Raw genomic sequence first — 17,837 nt, 5'->3', positions numbered from 1 at the left:
ATGATTGACACGCAATTTAGAGTGAGCAAAATTTAGAGTGAGTGATGACGCTCAGCTCTGACAACTAGCCACGGATCTGCTAACAAGTAGCAGTTTGCGACTTCCTTTGTTTTTGTCCATTGTGTCATTGTGAGGTTTGGGACATGGCTGAAAAGGAGGTGTACGATGATGCAGTGGAAGGAAGGGTCATCAATGAAGAATACAAGATCTTGTGCTTGTCATTTTGTTTCGTTTCAGTACTGTACGTTAATGTTGCTTCTTTAGTTGAACAGTTCTCTACACTGTAAAAAAAGTCAGTAAATTTACGGTAAAAAACTGTAAAAAACCAACAGTTTTTGACCGTCGTATCCAAAAACATTGCATTACCGTAGAAATTACATGGAACTACCGTAAGTCGAAACTGCAAAGAAAGTCAGTAAATTTACGGTAAAAAACTGTAAAAAACCAACAGTTTTTGACCGTCGTATCCAAAAACATTGCATTACCGTAGAAATTACATGGAACTACCGTAAGTCGAAACTGCAAAGAAAGTCAGTAAATTTACGGTAAAAAATTGTAAAATGCCAGCAGTTACTGACCAGAATATTCACAGCATTATACTGCCGTAGAAAATACATGGCATTATCATAACTGAATAAACATATATCCTAAATAATTGTGACAGTCACGAATGTAGAAAATACAGAAATATAGTGTAAAAATATAAGTAATTGTAAAGTTCTTAAAAAATTGTAATATTGCCAGCAGTTAATTACCCTAAACTTAACAGTAGCAATCAGCCAAAATTACAAATTTTGCTGATGTTTAGATCTACAATGTAAAAGCGTAAACAAGACTGCAAAATAATTTTTTACAAAGAACAGAATGCTGGTGTGATATTTTGGTTTCTTTTTTAATAATGCCTTTAATACACCAAACTGAAATCTCAGCAGTAGACCAGGCATCGATCTGGCGATCCACCGATTGCAAAGCAAACTCCTACAGCCAACGCCACCATCATTTATGAGAGCATTTGATCATTAACATTAAGAGAACTGTATGTTAGCCCCTCTTGCTTGAATGAAGCTGAAGTTGGTTTCCAATTGCTGCTTCCAATTTGGGAAATGGCTAAAGGGCAATTCCACCTAATTTTTCACTGCAATCAGCATCTTTAATTTACTCTAGCTAAAAAACTACAACACCTAGACTCTTCAAATCTGGACTAGATTATTCTCAACTCATATCAGAATATTTAGAACCAAGTGTGGGATTTGTAAAACCTTTATCTGATTTGTGAAACTTCAATAAAGAACAATTCTAGTGTTATCCAAAATCATACAAGTTGTAAAGTCACCCATCATTGAAGTTTCACAAATCCCACACTTGGTTTTAAATATTGTGCTATTAGTAGAGAATAGTCTAGAGCAGGGGTCCCCAAACTTTTTCCTGCGAGGGCCACATAGCTGTTCCTTTCTCTGCTCGGGGGCCGGTCTTAGTTTTTGGAGAAAGATACCTTAGAAACTTATTGTCGGCGGGGGGGGGGGGGGGGGGCTGTTCTGTCTTTGAAACTGTCGACGGGGGGGGGGGGGGGGGGGGGGGGGGGGGGGGTTGCTGACTACGACACATTCGCGGTCGCTTTTAGATAGATTTTTACCCAGAATGGAAATGGAAAAAACCGTGAGTGAAACGGTGACTGGGACTGACTAGTATATATTTGAGGGAAAGTTAGTTTAACATCTGCTCAAGAGCCCCCTGGTGGTTGAAGAGAAATCCACAAACCAGAAAATACAATATATGAAAAAATACACTGAATGCTCTCTGGTATGAGGAGGCGGGCCAGATCCGGCATTGCCAGACCAAATGACGCAGGCCGTAGTTTGGGGACCCCTGGTCTAGAGAGTTTTTCATTTTGTTATTGTGATAAATAGTAGGGTTTACAGTAAATGGAGACTGTTATTTGTCATGTAAACAAATAATTATCTAGTTTGCATTGCTGCTTGATCCTTCAGCATCAGCAGCAAGATTCTTTTAACTCTGTTCCTGTAGTGGTGTCCTGAACTCAACACAGTAAAGTCACTGTGCTAACTAAGGTTGCTAACTAGGGTGCTGAGAGCCCAGTAGGCCTGGTCCTTGTCAAGATGCTGCTACTGTCTTTGAAATCAAATTTCTGCTATTTTTGCACGTTCAGGAGGAGAAGGGCAACACATCACAGGTGAGTCCCTTTCACGGTTTCAACTGAAGTTAGCTAACTTTAACCAACTGACAAAGAAATGTGTAGTTTCTGAGCCATGCTGTTTATGTACATGCACTGCAGCTAGATATTTTTACTATATGGAACATTTAATCTTCACAGATGCAACACTTCCATTAATGTTTCTGTAGGAACGGCTGCATAGATTATATTTCTGGTCTACTTCAGACTACATGTGCTTAAAGTTATTGTTAATGGCAGAAGCAACTTTTTCCAAGTTTGGTTCAATAATTAATTTGAATTACTTTGAGTGTGAAATGTTCATGCATGCAAGTTAAATCTCTGAAGAACATGTTAGCTTTTGTTTCAATATTTTGGTAATACTTAGAAGTATAAAGCTTGGCATCAGAGATATTATTTAATATTTTCCTTTGACCTCTTGACTCTCACACCCAAAATACTTGCACTAAAGTCACTGGGTCCATGACAGTTGAAGGATTTGAAGATAAGAGAATTTAAATATTAATATTTTACAGCTTTTCTCAGTTTGGGTGCATCTCTCAGAACAGAATTGAAATTCTTAAAACTACCTGTTCAATCTTCAAATTACTGTGTCACTTCTGCACATCAAAACAATTAGTTTTGCAAGTTTTGCTTTTGTACATCATGTAGCTGGTTATGTACACTTCTATGCTTTTATAATTGTAATTTGCTTTTATCGTCTTGATCAAAATATGTTAACCCTCCTGTTGTCCTCGGGTCAAAATGACCCGCCACTGTGTTAAACCCCCCCCCCCCCCAAAAAATCCCCTAAATGTAATTTTTTTAACTTGAGATTTTAAGACTTTTCCTAGATTGGCCCAGACAATAGAAAAAGTTCAGTGTTGCTTTTATTCTCATTTCCATGTAAGCTGTACAAAAAAAGGTACAAAGATGGTCTTCAGGTCAAAATGACCCGTGAGGCAAATGGAGTTGAAATCAAGGTCACAGAGTTATTTACAAACCATAAAATGTTACAAAGTTTTAGTTGTGTCTCAGATCAATCAGTAGCAGAAGTGAGCAGAGAGTGGAAGGCCAATTTTCCGAGCCACAATGCCAGTCAAACTCTTTCACACCTACTCAAGACTGATGCGATTTGATGACCGTGAATCAAGACCAGCAAGACGTATGACAGACAAACTTGCAGCCATAAGAGAGGTATGGGACAAGTGGGTGGAGCGGTTGCCCTACCTCTACAATCCAGAGCCTGATGTAACAGTGGATGAGCAACTGGTTCCATTTAGAGGTAATCTGTTTTCATATTTGTAATAAAAGTGATTTTCACTATTGATTTCTTTGACTGTTTTCTGTGACACTGATACTAATCACTGATGCTAATGTCTTTTGTCCAAAGGTTGTTGTCCTTTCCGGCAGTATATGCCCAGCAAGCCAGCAAAATATGGGATCAAGTCATGGGTGGCTTCTGAATCAAGCTATGCTTGGAAAATGCAAGTCTATACTGGGAAGTCAACCAGTGGATGCCCAGAGAAGAACCAGGGGTTGCGAGTTGTGCTTGATGTGACAGAGGGACTGAGGGGTCACAATGTGACATGTGACAATTTCTTCAACTCTTATGAACTCGGACAGCAGCTCCTGAAGAGGAAGATCACCATGGTTGGTACAGTTCAAAAGAACAAGCCTGAGCTCCCACCTGCACTGCTTGGGTCAAAGGAGAGAGAGGTCTTCTCCTCAAAGTTTGCCTTCACACCCACCACCACTCTAGTTTCCTACCTCCCAAAGAAAAACAAGAATGTAGTTCTTCTGAGCACACTGCACAAAGACGGCGACATTAGTGACCGTGAGGACAGGAAGCCAATCATCATCCTGGAATAAAACCGAAACAAAGGAGGTGTGGACAACCTAGATAAGGTGATTGGAGCATATAGCTGCAGAAGAATGACTGCCCGCTGGCCCCTGGTCATCTTCCACAACATCATTGATGTGTCCTCCTACAATGCCTTTGTGATTTGGATAGAGATCAACCCAACCTGGATGTCTCATAAGCACAACAAGAAGAGGGTGTTCCTGGAGCAGCTAGGAAAGGCACTTGTAACTCCACTCATTGAAAGAAGGAAGCATGTCCCCCACACAGAAGCCTCAGCAGCAGTTGTGAAAGCTATTCAGAGTGCAGCAGCTCCTGATCAACCTGAGGATCCATCTACCACAGCCACTTCCTCAGCTAAGCCAAGTAAGAGGAAGAGATGTCAGTTCTGCCCTCAGACTGTAAAACACATACTGTGTGCTGCAGGTGTAAGAAATATATCTGCAAAGGCTGTGCACTTGCATACTGCCCTACATGTGCCAATTAGTTGAATGGGTTATGTTATTTTTCATATTTTTGTATTGTACATCCTCTTGTTCACTGGAGAAAAGTAAAAGAAAATTAGTCACTGTGATGAATAAAAATGCATTCGAAACTCATTTTGCACATTTTTTTTCTTAAGCTATAGAAATTCAAGTGGAGAGGGAAAAGTCAAGTATTCACACATTTTGTGGTGAGTGACAATATACAAGATAGAATTTGGTGTTTAAAATTCAATTAAGCTGCTTATATTGGGGGTTTATTGAAGACGGGTCATTTTGACCCGGAGGATAAAGGGTGTATACAGAAAATGAGGACAACAGGACAACAACGTGTCTGTGTTGAATTCTCAACTTCCAAAATAGCATCAGTTCATTGTGTAAGTCTTAACATGCATAAGTCTTAAAGTTGTCATAATGTGAATCATATATTAATTAATTTATATTCTATTATTTTCTAAATCTGTCCTGAATTGGTAAATTGCTCCCAAGTGAGTCCTGAGTTTCTCTAACAGGTCAGTGTATGAACCATTAGCTCAACCAACGATCAACCAGTTTTCTGAAACAGATTGGAGGTGCATCTTGTGAACCATCAGTTGGCAACATTATGCTCTATATAGTCAGAACACAACACAATGTTACATGTCTGAGAACTGATGAACAAGTATCTGGGCAGAGTGAACAGCCAGAGAGAAGAAGAGGAGTGAGGCTGAGGAGGAAATAGTTGGGAGGAAAGCAGAAGAAGAGTCAGAAGAGGCTGAGGACATCTGCCAGTTTCCATCAGTCCAACATCAGGACATGGCTGAGACCCACAACATGATGCTGATGGAGGTCCTCCCACCCTACTGTTCATTCCTTAACCCCACTGAGGAAAAAAGATTCCTCAGTGGAGTTAAGGAACAAAGTGACTATGGAAATTAAAATGTAATGTAATTTCTACAGCACTGTACAGTTTTCCTTGAGGAGATTGTCCTGTGGCTCCTTTTCTACTTTTTTTGTTCTCTGCATTTCTGTCTTTTTCTTTCTGAATCACCATGGCATGGTCCATGAATAAATTATAGCAAAAGCGTAAATCAGTGTTTCTCAATCCTGGTCTTCAGCGTCACCCTGTCCTGCAGGTTTAGGTATTTCCCTTCTGCCACACACCTGAATTGTATCTCTGGATGATTAACAAGCTTCTGCAGTACTTGATTGTCATCCAATCATTTGAATCAGCTGTTCTGGAGTAGAGGCACATCTAAAACATGCAGAGCAGGGGGGCGTTGAGGACCAGGGTTGAGAAACACTGGCGTAAATGATCCTTTTGTAGTCTCTTCTCATGACTAATCGATTTGACTGTCTTATCTGTACATAGAGAGACTATAACTTATTATTTTGAGTCACTGATATGTTAACAGACAGGATTTTAAGAGCTGAACTAAGGATTTTGAAAGCAAACAAATGCTATTTTTCCTGTTTCTACAAATTGTTTTGAGAAATGCGCTTACTGTTTTGTAAATGCCAACAATGACTCGAGAAATGCACCAAAAGTGACTGAGAAAAACTAACCTAGCATAAATTGTCTCAGCTGTATCAATTTGTTTGCCTGTATGAAAAGTGTTCACATTTACAGCTTTGTTTCTGCTAGCTTGCAGGAAATGTAACTTACATAAATGGTTGAAGACAACCTATTGGCCTTCATGAGACTCAGATAAATGGTGAGTATCTATTTCATAAATTGCCTAAAACAGTTATATTTGTTTTTAGTTTGTGTATTTTGTCTGGTTGCAGACCAGAGGATCACACCTGTTGACAACAAACAAAGGTTTAACTACTGAATTTTCAGTCAGAAATGATCACACCACCTGGTTGAAGTACCTGTGTCCATATGCAAGTCAACAAAGGTGAAACAAACATTTAAGCGAATAAGATGTTCATGTAGTGCATCTTTCTAACTTTTTCTTTTTGTTTTCCAGCAGAGAGGAAACACCCGATTGACAACATGCGAGTCTCAATTTCAACCTGTGACTGGGAAGACTACAACCATCCTGAGCAACGTCTGATCTCAGCGACTTGTGACTCTCAACCCAGAACAAGAATCCTTTTATCACCATTTTGTCTTCTACAATATGTTATCTCTTATGTGGACACATACTGTTTGTTTTGTTTTTGTTTTCCAGATCTCAGTAATACCGTGAGGAAACTGGACATAAAATAGAATCAGTTCTTTTTTTAACTTGACTTTTTAAATAGAAATTGTTTCTTTAAGTGGATTACTCGTAATCTGTATTTTTGTTTAATTAGAAATTATTTTCTTTATAACTTTCTGTATAGAAATGCTTGACAAGTTACACTTCCTTGGTTGTTGTACTATAATTTGTATGGTAAAATTCTGGTAGGAACAGAGACCAGTAATTTACCATAAGTTTTTTTTGGGGGGGAGGGTTTACAATAAAATGTCAATATATCATACAGTCTGGATGTGTTTTTCACTCATGTAGATATTATGCCTCAGTCAGCATGACCGTATTTACTACGGCAAAACCACATTTTATTTTTTTTAAAATATTTTAGGAAGTACGGTATTTTACCGTATTTTAAAAATACGGTAGAATCCTGCATTTACAACATACGGTAAAAAACTGGCAGCTGTGGTTGCCAGAATTTTACCGTATATTAAAAATACGGTAAAATCCTGCATTTACAACATACGGTGAAAAACTGGCAGCTGTGGTTGCCAGAATTTTACCGTATTTCAAAAATACGGTGAAATCCTGCATTTAGCAAATACGGTAAAAAACTGGCAGCTGTGGTTGCCAGAATTTTACCGTATTTTAGAAATACGGTAAAAAACTGGCAGCTTTGGTTGCCAGAATTTTACCGTATTTTAGAAATACGGTAAAAAAAATGGCAGTTTTGGTTGCCAGACTTTTACCGTATAAAGACGGTAAACTTCTGGCAACTCAGCTGCCAGTTTTTTACCGTAAAATGAGGCCGTTTTTTTTTACAGTGTAGGCTTTCGGATTTCTTTTCTTTGAATGTTTCTGGATGTTCTCTCTTCCTTACTTCAGTCCTGTTGATAGAAATGCTTTAATGTCAAAACTTTGTTTTAGACGTCACACTTTCACGTGTGTCTTTAAAATTACCTACCTCTAGAGCCCCGCAAAGCTTTCGCCCTTAAACGTCAGAGGCACCCCTATCATCAACGTACCTGGGCCTTCTCCGTCTCTTTGCTGCAGACGTCTCTCAGGCTCTTGATCTTGGCCTTCAGCTGACGGGTCTCTCCGATGATCGCTTGGATCTTATCCGCCATCTCCTCGCGTTTCTGGTGGATTTGGTTGCACTGCCTGGAGAACAGCTGGTGTTAGGTTGCCAAACGAACGCATTGCTCAGGTTAACTCTACGGGTCGAGACGTTTGAGTCGGTACCCCCAGCACTTCCTGGACATGCTGTTCCTTCGTCTCTCTCTTCTTCTGCCTGCGGATGTTCTGTTTGCACTCCTTATCCAGCTTCATGCCCAGAGCCCGCTTCAGCTGGACCTCCTCGCTGCACAGACTTTTCAGCTCCTTTTGCATCTTCTCGCTTTGAATCAACAGCTCCTGGTACTGTTAACATGCAACATTAGAAACAAAAAAAAACTTTAAATATTGTTTTCCCTTTACCAACTTCTACTGTGTGCGTTCTACAGTGAACATTAGGTCACATTTCCCCACTCTGACAGCTGTTCTGTTCATATTTTGTCATACCACAACCACAAACCGTTTTGTTGGGGTTTCACCCAGCAGAGCAACACAAGTGACTGAATAACTGTTATGTGAATGGAAAAATGTTTTTACAAATAAAAATAGGAAACGTGTGGCGTTTATTTTGTAGAATCGTCTTCTGGCTGCAGGCATGTCTCTTCTAGCTTCGAACATCTAAACACCGAACGATAGCTCAGTCAGATGGATCGTCTCTGAAAAAGATGGAAGCTTAGGGGTTTGAAACCCGACACCCAGGTGGATGTAAGAGTGGAGCGTACCTCTTCCTGACGCAGCCTGGTGTTGTTCATGCTGCTCTCCAGGTCCTGCAGCAGGCTGTTCATCTGCTGGAGCTCGGCCTCAGCGTGGGCCACGCTCTGCACCCTGTTCTGCATCTCCACCACATACTCGTCTGTTTCTGCCTTAAAGTAAAAAAAATTAAAAATTTAAAAAATTAAACGGGTGTGCGAGAAATCCCAACATATTGGCTCTATTGTGTAACAGGGTTGTATTTCTATGTTATTCTAATTACACAAAATGTCTTCTGTTACTCAGATTGTTCTTATGCTTGACTAAACACTTCAGAAACTGCTATGATGTGACATTAAGATCAGGCGCTCCCCGTCTTTATCTTTTCTTCATCTGTGCCATGGTTTTGTCCAGTCATTTGTGCTCTTAGGCCCAAACCTTTTGTAATGTTGTCCTACAGAAGTTGGTTATTTTTCACCCAAATACATCCAGTTTATAGATTTATAGAGTTGACCTTAGATTGTTATATACTTTTATATAACAGACGGTTTAATCCTAGTAACTAGCGCAACGCAGGAAAGATCGAGTTACATCTGCAGACCAAACATTTTCCTACTTACTATGGAGTTCTTGATTTTCTTCGCAGCTTCCTTCATCTTCTCCTTCTGGCTCTTCAGTTCCTCTGGAGACTCCACGATCTGAGACTTGAGTTTGGTGATGTCCTCTTTCAGGTTACTGACGTCCACCTTCACTTGGGACTGAAACACAAATAGACACACATGTACACGTTTATAGACACAGCAGAGACTCGGCGAGCTTAGACATACGAGTCTGGATCACATACCAGCTTCTGCGTCTTCTCTGCTATTTTGGTTTTCCACTCTGCAATGTTTTCGTTTTTGACGTTCTGAAAGGAAAACGACAGTGTCAGACTTTAACTGAACACACCATTACACACCACAACTTTGACCGTGTGTGTCCGTGTCGGCGCCTACCACTTCCTGGTATTCATGCACGGTGGTGGCCTGCAGCTCAGAGAGAGCGGCAGCCAGCTCATCTGCCTCGGCCTGCTGCTCTGGTGGGACGGTCCTGGGTCAGGAAGAGACGGATGAGAACACGTCGCACTGACCCCGATGACATCGGAGGTGTGTTGTCCGATCCGGACTGACTGAGATCTGTCGGTGAGGAAGTCTAGCAGCCAGTTTCGCAGGGGGGTGCTGAAGCCCAGGTGTCCCAGTTTTCCTGCCAGATGCTGTGGGATGATTGTGTTGAACGCTGAGCTGAAGTCCAGGAACAACATCCGCACATGAGTGTTCTTCTCCTCCAGGTGAGCCAGGCTCAGGTAGGGCGGAGGAGATGGCGTCCTCAGTGGAGCGGTTTCGGCGGTAGGCAAACTGGAACGGGTCGAATGTGGAGGGGAGTCTGGAGACGATGTGTTCTTTTACCAGCCTTTCAAAGCACTTCATCATGATGGGAGTCAGTGCCACAGGCCGGTAATCGTTGAAAGAGGTGACTTGAGGTTTCTTTGGCACCGGAATGATGGAGGCAGTGTTGAGACAGGCTGGCACTGTGGCTTGGTCCAGTTTGGCTTGGTCCAGTGAGGTGTTAAAAATGTCTGTTAGGACACCAGCCAGCTGAACCTGCGCATTCCCTGAACACCCGCCCAGGTATGTTGTCGGGGCCTGGGGCCTTCCGTGGGTTGACTCTTTTCAGAGTCTTCAACACATCGGCTGTGTCCAGGCAGAGTGCCTCCTCTTCCTGGTGGGGAACAGTTTTCTTTGCCGGAGTACTGTTCAGTGCCTCGAACCTCCCAACGAAGTTATTGAGTCCATTTAGAAAGTCAGCATCAACTTCACCCACTGGGGGGGAGGATGGATTGTAATCTGTGATCGCCTTTATGCCTTGCCACATACTTCTGGTGTTGCTGGTGTCGTGGAAGAACTCCTGTATTTTCTGACTGTGTTTAGCCAATCCAGAGCCAAGATAAGTATTTGTTTAATTTGGGATATTGTTAAAAAAAATCAGTTTTAAATGGCGACATTTTGACTGTCCAACCAATGTATCAGAAAAGCTATGAAAGAAATGCAATGTTAAATCCAATATGGAAATCCAACGTCGTGCTGACCCGTGCTGCTACTGGAGTTTTTTTATTTTTTATTTATTGCATCAAAATGTTAATACAATGTATAAAAAAAGGGGAAAACGAGAAAAACAAAGTGCCAGGGGATACAAGGGAAAAAAAACAACAGAAAGCGTAACACAAGGAGCCAAAACAGAAACAAACACAAGGCATCGCTTCAGGGAATACAACCAACGAACTTCAGGGCTTCCAGATTCCCCACAGCCCTGGGATTGGTAGAGGTCCATATAGACCCTGCATAGTGTTGTAATTCAGATAAAAACAGATCAAATAGAGGCTTTTTGCCAGAAAATTTGCATTTATGAATATGAAATTTAACTAGAATTAACAATAGATTAATTACATAAAAATGATTGTTATTAGCAGGACAGACATTGTAGAAACCAAAAAGTACATCTGTGTATAAAAGTGAAAAACTATTGAGAATATGAGATTGAATATAATAAACAACGTCTTTCCAGAATGAGACAGCGAAGGGTCACCTCCAGAATAAGTGGACTATTGTCTCATTGTCCAAATTACAGAAAGAGCAGCTACGGTCTATATCCTGGTGCAGGTTTTGTTTTGCAGGGTAGCACCAGTGGAGAAGTTTGAAGCACACATCACAAGGTTTGTTCCTAATGATGTATTTGGAGGGGAGAGTCCAAACCGTTGACCATTTGATATCAGAAACAAAAACTGTCTCCAGTAGTGGGTCACATAAGGTGTAGTAGCAATGTTCTTCTGAAATAAGGATCTTATATTTTTGTTTCTAGTGGAGGGTTTAGAGGAAAAACACATTTTACCCACAACAGATTCAGAAACAGAAGAGTGTGTGTCTGCAGCTCTGTCCTCCCCAGAATGATGACATCATCATCCTCATCCTCCCTCATGGATACAGATGACGTTACAATATGAATCCTAAGGGCCAATCAGAGCCCGGCTGACTGTAAATACTTTGTAAATTCGAAGTTTGGAGTTTTTGTTTATAAATAGTTGTTGTTGCACTGAGTTCCTCAGTTGGAACAGCAAACGGCCTGAAGAAGGTTGATCCTCACCGAAACGTCACGTTTGGTTTGCTGTTAAAAGTGCCTAACGGCGAAGAAAAAAAGTTTCTTTTTTTTTTTTACCTCGTTTCTGATTCGAGGCGTTATTATTTCTGAAATATGACCGAAGACGAAACTTCGGTGGGTTTTTTATTTCGCAGATTATTTGAAATAAATACGGTTTTTACACCTTTATTGAGACAGACTGTATGAGTCGAAGGTTTTTCAGTGTCTGATGAAAATGTTCTCCGCAGATGGTTTGAAATTCCCCCGATTTTTCTTTTAACACCATAATAGCTTAAAGCATTACAAAGCAGAAGCCCGTTATATAGAACATTTTATATCATCCTTTACTGTCTAGTCTATTAATGTAGGGGGGATGCATTTTAATTTCTGAGCCAGCCAATATTTGCATCCCCTGTCTATTGTCCTGTTGATATGACAGTGGTTCTCAAATGGGGGTACGCGTACCCCTGGGGGTACGTGGAGGTACTGCAGGGGGTACGTGAAGCTTTTCAAAATATCTTTAAAAAATCAGTAGGCTCCTCATAATAAGTCTTGGGAAAAATTATTTTGTAAAAAGTATGATAAAATATAAATGTGTGTTCATGCACTGAATTTTATATTCAGTATTTAGTTTCAATATCCTTTAAAATAAAACTGACCCCCCCACCAAGTTAGTTTGACCCAGGGCACTCGTCAACGACCTGTCGTTATCATGATTACACTGTAACTATGGAGATGTAGCTAAAGCGTAGCAGCAATGCTGCTGAAAGTACAGATAAAGTGAAAAATAAGGCAAAACCAGAGCCGACGAAGTACAGAACGTACATGGAAAAGTATGTTTTAATGGGATTTACGTCCACGATCTCTGTACCTCTTTTTTATTCCAAAAATGTTTTGCCTGTGTCAGGGGGGTACTTGACTAAAAATATATTTTTAAGGGGGTACATCACTGAAAAAAGTTTGCCAACCACTGTGTTAGATAATGCATAAAAATGAATGAAGGTGACAGAACTCGAAGTTCACGTTTCATGGAACCAACCTTAGGGGAGATGATGGAGAAGTATTTCTGTCCAGACGGCCGCTGGTACAAGTAGTACATGTTGCCTGGCTTTTTCACAATATTACAGGCAGCATGGTGGAGGTCAGCGTCTCTCTTTGCTTCTTCTAAAACCTGCGGTCGTCAAACGGCGATCAATGCCACGCGCCATCCGACGGGTGAACGTGACCCGTCTGAACCTAAACACAACCGTTTTGTGAATCGACGGTCATACCTTTTTGGCCTGCTCCTGCAGGTACCTGATCTGGTCAGCGATTACTGTCAGTTTGTTGCAAGCGTTGGCTTTGACAAAGTCGTCCCCCTGAGAAACATCCACGTCACTTCAGGAGGGAAAACGCTCTTGTGAGCTAGACAACTTGATAAAACATGCCTCACCTTCTGCACTTGCTCGGCAAGTGCATTGTGACATGCACTTGCCCACTCTGTTGGGGACCCCATGGACCCCCAACAGAGTGGGGGTCCATGGGGTCCCCCACTCTGTTGGTCTGATAGGAGCTGACCAGTTCCATCCCACTGGGGGCCGTGCTGGTCTCAACCAGGTTCACCACAACACTGTCTCATTATAATGAGATAGTAACTCATTATTTTGAGATACTATATCATAATGAGATCATTTATTTTTTTTAAACAGAGTGACGGAAACGGGCTTCCATAGAAATTAAGAAAATTTCAATACAAAATTTTCAATCATAAAATTATTTTATTTTCTTACAATAAAGCTCCAGGAAGCAGCTGGATTTGGTCAGCTGGTGTTTAGCTGCGTCGGTCCGGACCGCGGGGAGCTGCGTCCACCCGACACAAAGGGGGCGATACTGACGTAAAGCTTTCAGGGTTAGAGGCACATCTACGTCTTCATTTCTATGTCCGCAGTGTCGTCACTGCACGATCCGTGCTGAAATTCTGTTACCCTGTGAAAAATCCGCGCCCCCTGTGTCGGGAGCGCGCATTGCAGCCAGAGAGGCGGATCTGATCATTTTCAGATGGTCAGATCTGAAAATGATCTGACCATCATTTTCAGATCATTTGAGTAAAAAGTTACTCAAGGCTGAGAGTCAGATGGCTGATTTTACACACTATTAAAACTATGTCACATAAATGTTTACACTACAGGGCAGTTTTCTCCTGTCTGAGTCTGTAAGGACAGGATGAGATGTGGGTTAAAGAAAGAAGAAAAACCAAACATTGCTTCTTTTTCTCCATCTAATAGCTTGAGAATGTTTTCTCTCTCCTTCAGAGCTTTCCAGGCCTGATCCTTCTCCTTCTCGGGCCGAGAAATTGAAGACAACTCCTATAACTCATACACAACTGAAACAACTCATATAATCATGTCAAGGTTGTAACATTCAGTTAATCGGCAGCTGTTGTTTTAAAAAGAAGCTATAACAAAATTGTAAAATAAATAAATAAACGAGGTCTTCTTACGCTGTTTTGTGTTGTTATTTTAAACGCCAAGAGAATCGCTCTTTTTCCAACTTTTGTCACTTAAGTCTGACAAATAAAAGTCAGTCACCAACACAGTTTTCCAACACGAAGTGTGTATTTCTAATTGTTCGTTGCTGATAGAGGATGGAAGCTGCTGATAGCAGGGCACAAAAATTAAGACTTCCTGAAAAGATGAGAGTGTAGACTTCCTGGTAAATCCTGTTCTAATGTAAAATATGACAGATTACTGGATTAAGGAAATTTATATTACATGCTTTCACACATAATATTTTTTGAGAATTTGGAAACAGTTGCTCTTTATTTCCCCAAGTTATGGGGGAGGAGAGGAGAGAATCGATATTTCAGCTGCCAGAAATTATTTGCCAAAGTTAAAGGAGGAGAACCAAATACTTTAGCCACCTGATATAATCCGTTCCCACTCTATAACATGGTAATAAATTAATTTACCAGCAACTCTTTAAACTGTTGCTTTGGAAACATTTGCTCTTCATTTCACAAAGGTAAGGGGCTTTGGGATTTAAACTATCTTTCCATAGCTACCTTATATTAAAGTCCTGTAAGGATAAATATCAAACATAGTTTTCAAAATGTAATTTATGAACCATTATACAACATACATAAACCAAATACGAACCTGGAGGCCGATGGGACCCTCTACGAAGCCCTGGAGGTCAGCCCGGAGACCAACAAGACTCGGTACGAAGCCCTGGAGGTCAGCCAGGAGACCAACAGGACTCGCTACGAAGCCCTGGAGGTCAGCCAGGAGACCAACAAGACTCGGTACGAAGCCCTGGAGGTCAGCCCGGAGACCAACAAGACTCGGTACGAAGTCCTGGAGGTCAGCCAGGAGACCAACAAGACTCGGTACGAAGCCCTGGAGGTCAGCCCGGAGACCAACAGGACTCGGTACGAAGCCCTGGAGGTCAGCCCGGAGACCAACAGGACTCGCTACGAAGCCCTGGAGGTCAGCCCGGAGACCAACAGGACTCGCTACGAAGCCCTGGAGGTCAGCCAGGAGACCAACAAGACTCGGTACGAAGCCCTGGAGGTCAGCCCGGAGACCAACAGGACTCGGTACGAAGCCCTGGAGGTCAGCCTGGAGACCAACAGGACTTGATACGAAGCCCTGGAGGTCAGCCTGGAGACCAACAGGACTCGCTACGAAGCCCTGGAGGTCAGCCTGGAGACCAACAGGACTTGATACGAAGCCCTGGAGGTCAGCCTGGAGACCAACAGGACTTGATACGAAGCCCTGGAGGCAGGGCCGGGAGGAGCTTGGGGTCAGCAGACCAAGCTCTCATCTGACGCCTAACTAAAATAAAAGCAAAACTAGAGTTCATAAGATAAATAAGGGTCTGATGACCTGGCGACAAAGAATTGTCTGGTGACGAAGGAGACCTGTGTTCGATGGCCTCAAGTTCCCATGGCACCGCAGTCCTGCGGGCCTCAAGCTCTCCTGTCAACATCTTTCAAGCGTTAAGCTTTTCCGCCATAAGTCCCCAAGTGTCAAGCTCCCCTGACACGGTAGTTCTGTTGTCCTCTAGTCTTTCTGCCACAGATACTCAAGCATGAAGCTTGGAGCCCTCATCACACTTCTTTATTTAGCAGTACCAAGTGTCAACCCAGTACCTGAGAGTACCTGTTTGGTACATTTTCAGGAAGGTATTGGAAACGCCAGTGATGACACGTCTGAATATAGGCTGCTTCTGTAGCTGATCTGAAACTGATTTGATGTTTTCGCTGATTTTCTGTTCAGGTGGCTGCTGGTTCAGCTGCTCCAGTTTAAGCTGCAGGTCGGTGTTCATATTCTTCAAGTCAGTATTTTCTGCTCCAGGAATCTCGTTTTCCTGCTCCAAGGCGGTGTTTATATTCTCCAAGATAGAACATTTCTGCTCCAGAGAGGTGCTTCTCAGCGTCCAGGCCGGTGTTTATCTGTTCCAAGAAGTTGCTTTTCCTCCTCCAAGGAGGCTCTTTCTTCCTGCTCCAAGACGGTGTTTATCCTCGTTGAAAATGGTTGTTTTCCATCTCCAGGGTAATTTCTTTCCCTTTCCAGGGCATGGTTTATATGTTCCAGAGCGGTGCTTTATTCCCTAGAGCAGTTTTTTCCTTCTCCAGGGTACTTTTTCTTTCTCCAGGGTGTTGATTCTCTGTTCCAGAGCGGTGCTTTTCTGCCCTAGGGCAGTTTTTTCCTGCTCCAGCGTATTTTTTTCTTTCTCCAGGACATTGTTTCTCTGCTGAAGAGCGGTGCTTTTCTGCCCTAGGGCAGTTTTTTCCTGCTCCAGGGTGTTTTTTTCCTTCTCCAGGGCATTGATTCTCTGCTTCAGGGAGGTGCTTTTGTTCTCCAAGGCAGTGGTATTCTGCTCCAGGGTGGTGTTGTTCTCCTTTAACGTTTTGTTTACGTGCAACAGTTGTTTAATTCCTCGTCTTTGTCTTGAAGCAGATTGTCTTTTCCAAATGCAGCTTGTTCTATGTTCAGAACTTGCATCTTCAGCTCCTCATTTCTTTCAATCAGAGACTGTTTTACAATGGACATCATGCCAACTTCTTTCAATATTCCATGGAGCTTCTGTGTCTCTTCAGCTAATGTCTGTTGTACTTTTTCCTTTCCAGAATCACAAGATGATGTCTTACTGCTGCGACTCATTGTTGATCCCGTTTCTCTGGACAAATCCAAAAACTTCTCAATGATTTTCTTTACTTGTGTGTTAGGATTTGCCTCTTTATCTCGAAAAGCTTTCATTTCAATCTCTTGTTAGGATACTACTACGTGCTCTCTGTCTCTCTTCTTCAATGGTTATGACCGTAGAATTCAACAGCGTGCAGCTCTGTGATGCCCTCTAGCTCCACAAAGTGTGCATCGCTCTTTGTGACATCAATTTGCGTGATGTCACACATTGATGTCACTGCCTCAGCAGAACAACTAGAAAACTGCTGAAGTTTGAATAAAAACAAACTTTACGGCTGAACGCTGCTCGGCTGAGCTGATGGCTATTGGAGACAGTTCGGCTGGTAATATGTCACCAAGGCTGAAATCCGCACTTGGGAGACAATGGACTGGCACAGCAGGGTGCGAGGACCACAGGTCAAAAGGAAACATTGTGTCCGAAAACAGAAAAAGGGGAAACGGGCGGGCCTGTTGACCCAGCTGATGCCAACTCAACCTCTCTCTAGCTAAGCAAGGTTGGTGGAATCAAATAATGTTCTCGCTCTTTGGTTACCTAGCAACAGCCTGTTGAGTCACTTGCGCAGCAGCAGTTTCTGGTTTCACCTCCATTCCTCATAATTGCTTAGAAATAAAAAAAGAAATTAAAAAGCATTGTGATGTGAAAACTATGGATAAAACAAGAATGTATTCCAAATATTGAAAACAGAAAAACTAACAAAAACATTATTGATACAGATATAAGACACTTATTTCATGATACTGTAATATTGTTCAGCCTTACCATAATTAGACTATTTCTGTGTTTAAAATCCATTTTAATTAGTTATTATTTAGGATTATTTTCTGAGAAATTGAGTTTGATTAGTTTGAATGTAATTACTGAAATTCGTGGTTTGGGTAATGTTATCATTAACCAAATCTATATGACTCACAACAACATTTAATTTCCCTTTGGGATCAGTAAAGTTGAATTTTGAAGACAACATTTTACCAAGTTTTTTTTCTTTTTGTCCAGTTTCTAGT

At 41.8% G+C, this 17,837-nt stretch overlaps 2 protein-coding genes across 2 annotated transcripts; both read right to left on the bottom strand.

The window, feature by feature from the left end:
- Positions 1-7,661: 7,661 nt before the first annotated feature.
- On the bottom strand, positions 7,662-9,572 carry LOC116710426 (kinetochore protein Nuf2-like; the record flags this gene model as incomplete). The annotated part of the gene is made up of 6 exons (XM_032549447.1): positions 7,662-7,835; positions 7,918-8,094; positions 8,511-8,651; positions 9,099-9,236; positions 9,323-9,385; positions 9,474-9,572. Coding segments are annotated over 6 exons (762 nt in total), but the record flags the coding sequence as incomplete, so codon positions are not given.
- A 3,023-nt stretch (positions 9,573-12,595) lies between these two features.
- Positions 12,596-15,615, bottom strand: LOC116710425 (uncharacterized protein C1orf50 homolog). The gene is made up of 5 exons (XM_032549446.1): positions 15,548-15,615; positions 13,166-13,258; positions 13,082-13,112; positions 12,921-13,007; positions 12,596-12,820 (listed from the first exon to the last, which is right to left on the bottom strand). Exons 1-5 carry the CDS (start codon positions 15,613-15,615, stop codon positions 12,596-12,598), a joined length of 504 nt encoding a protein of 167 aa, XP_032405337.1.
- Positions 15,616-17,837: the final 2,222 nt, after the last annotated feature.

This window comes from Xiphophorus hellerii, chromosome 20, assembly GCF_003331165.1.
Source record: "Xiphophorus hellerii strain 12219 chromosome 20, Xiphophorus_hellerii-4.1, whole genome shotgun sequence".
In the NCBI taxonomy this organism is placed as follows: Eukaryota; Metazoa; Chordata; class Actinopteri; order Cyprinodontiformes; family Poeciliidae; genus Xiphophorus; species Xiphophorus hellerii.
This window is presented reverse-complemented; position numbering and strand designations above follow the sequence as displayed.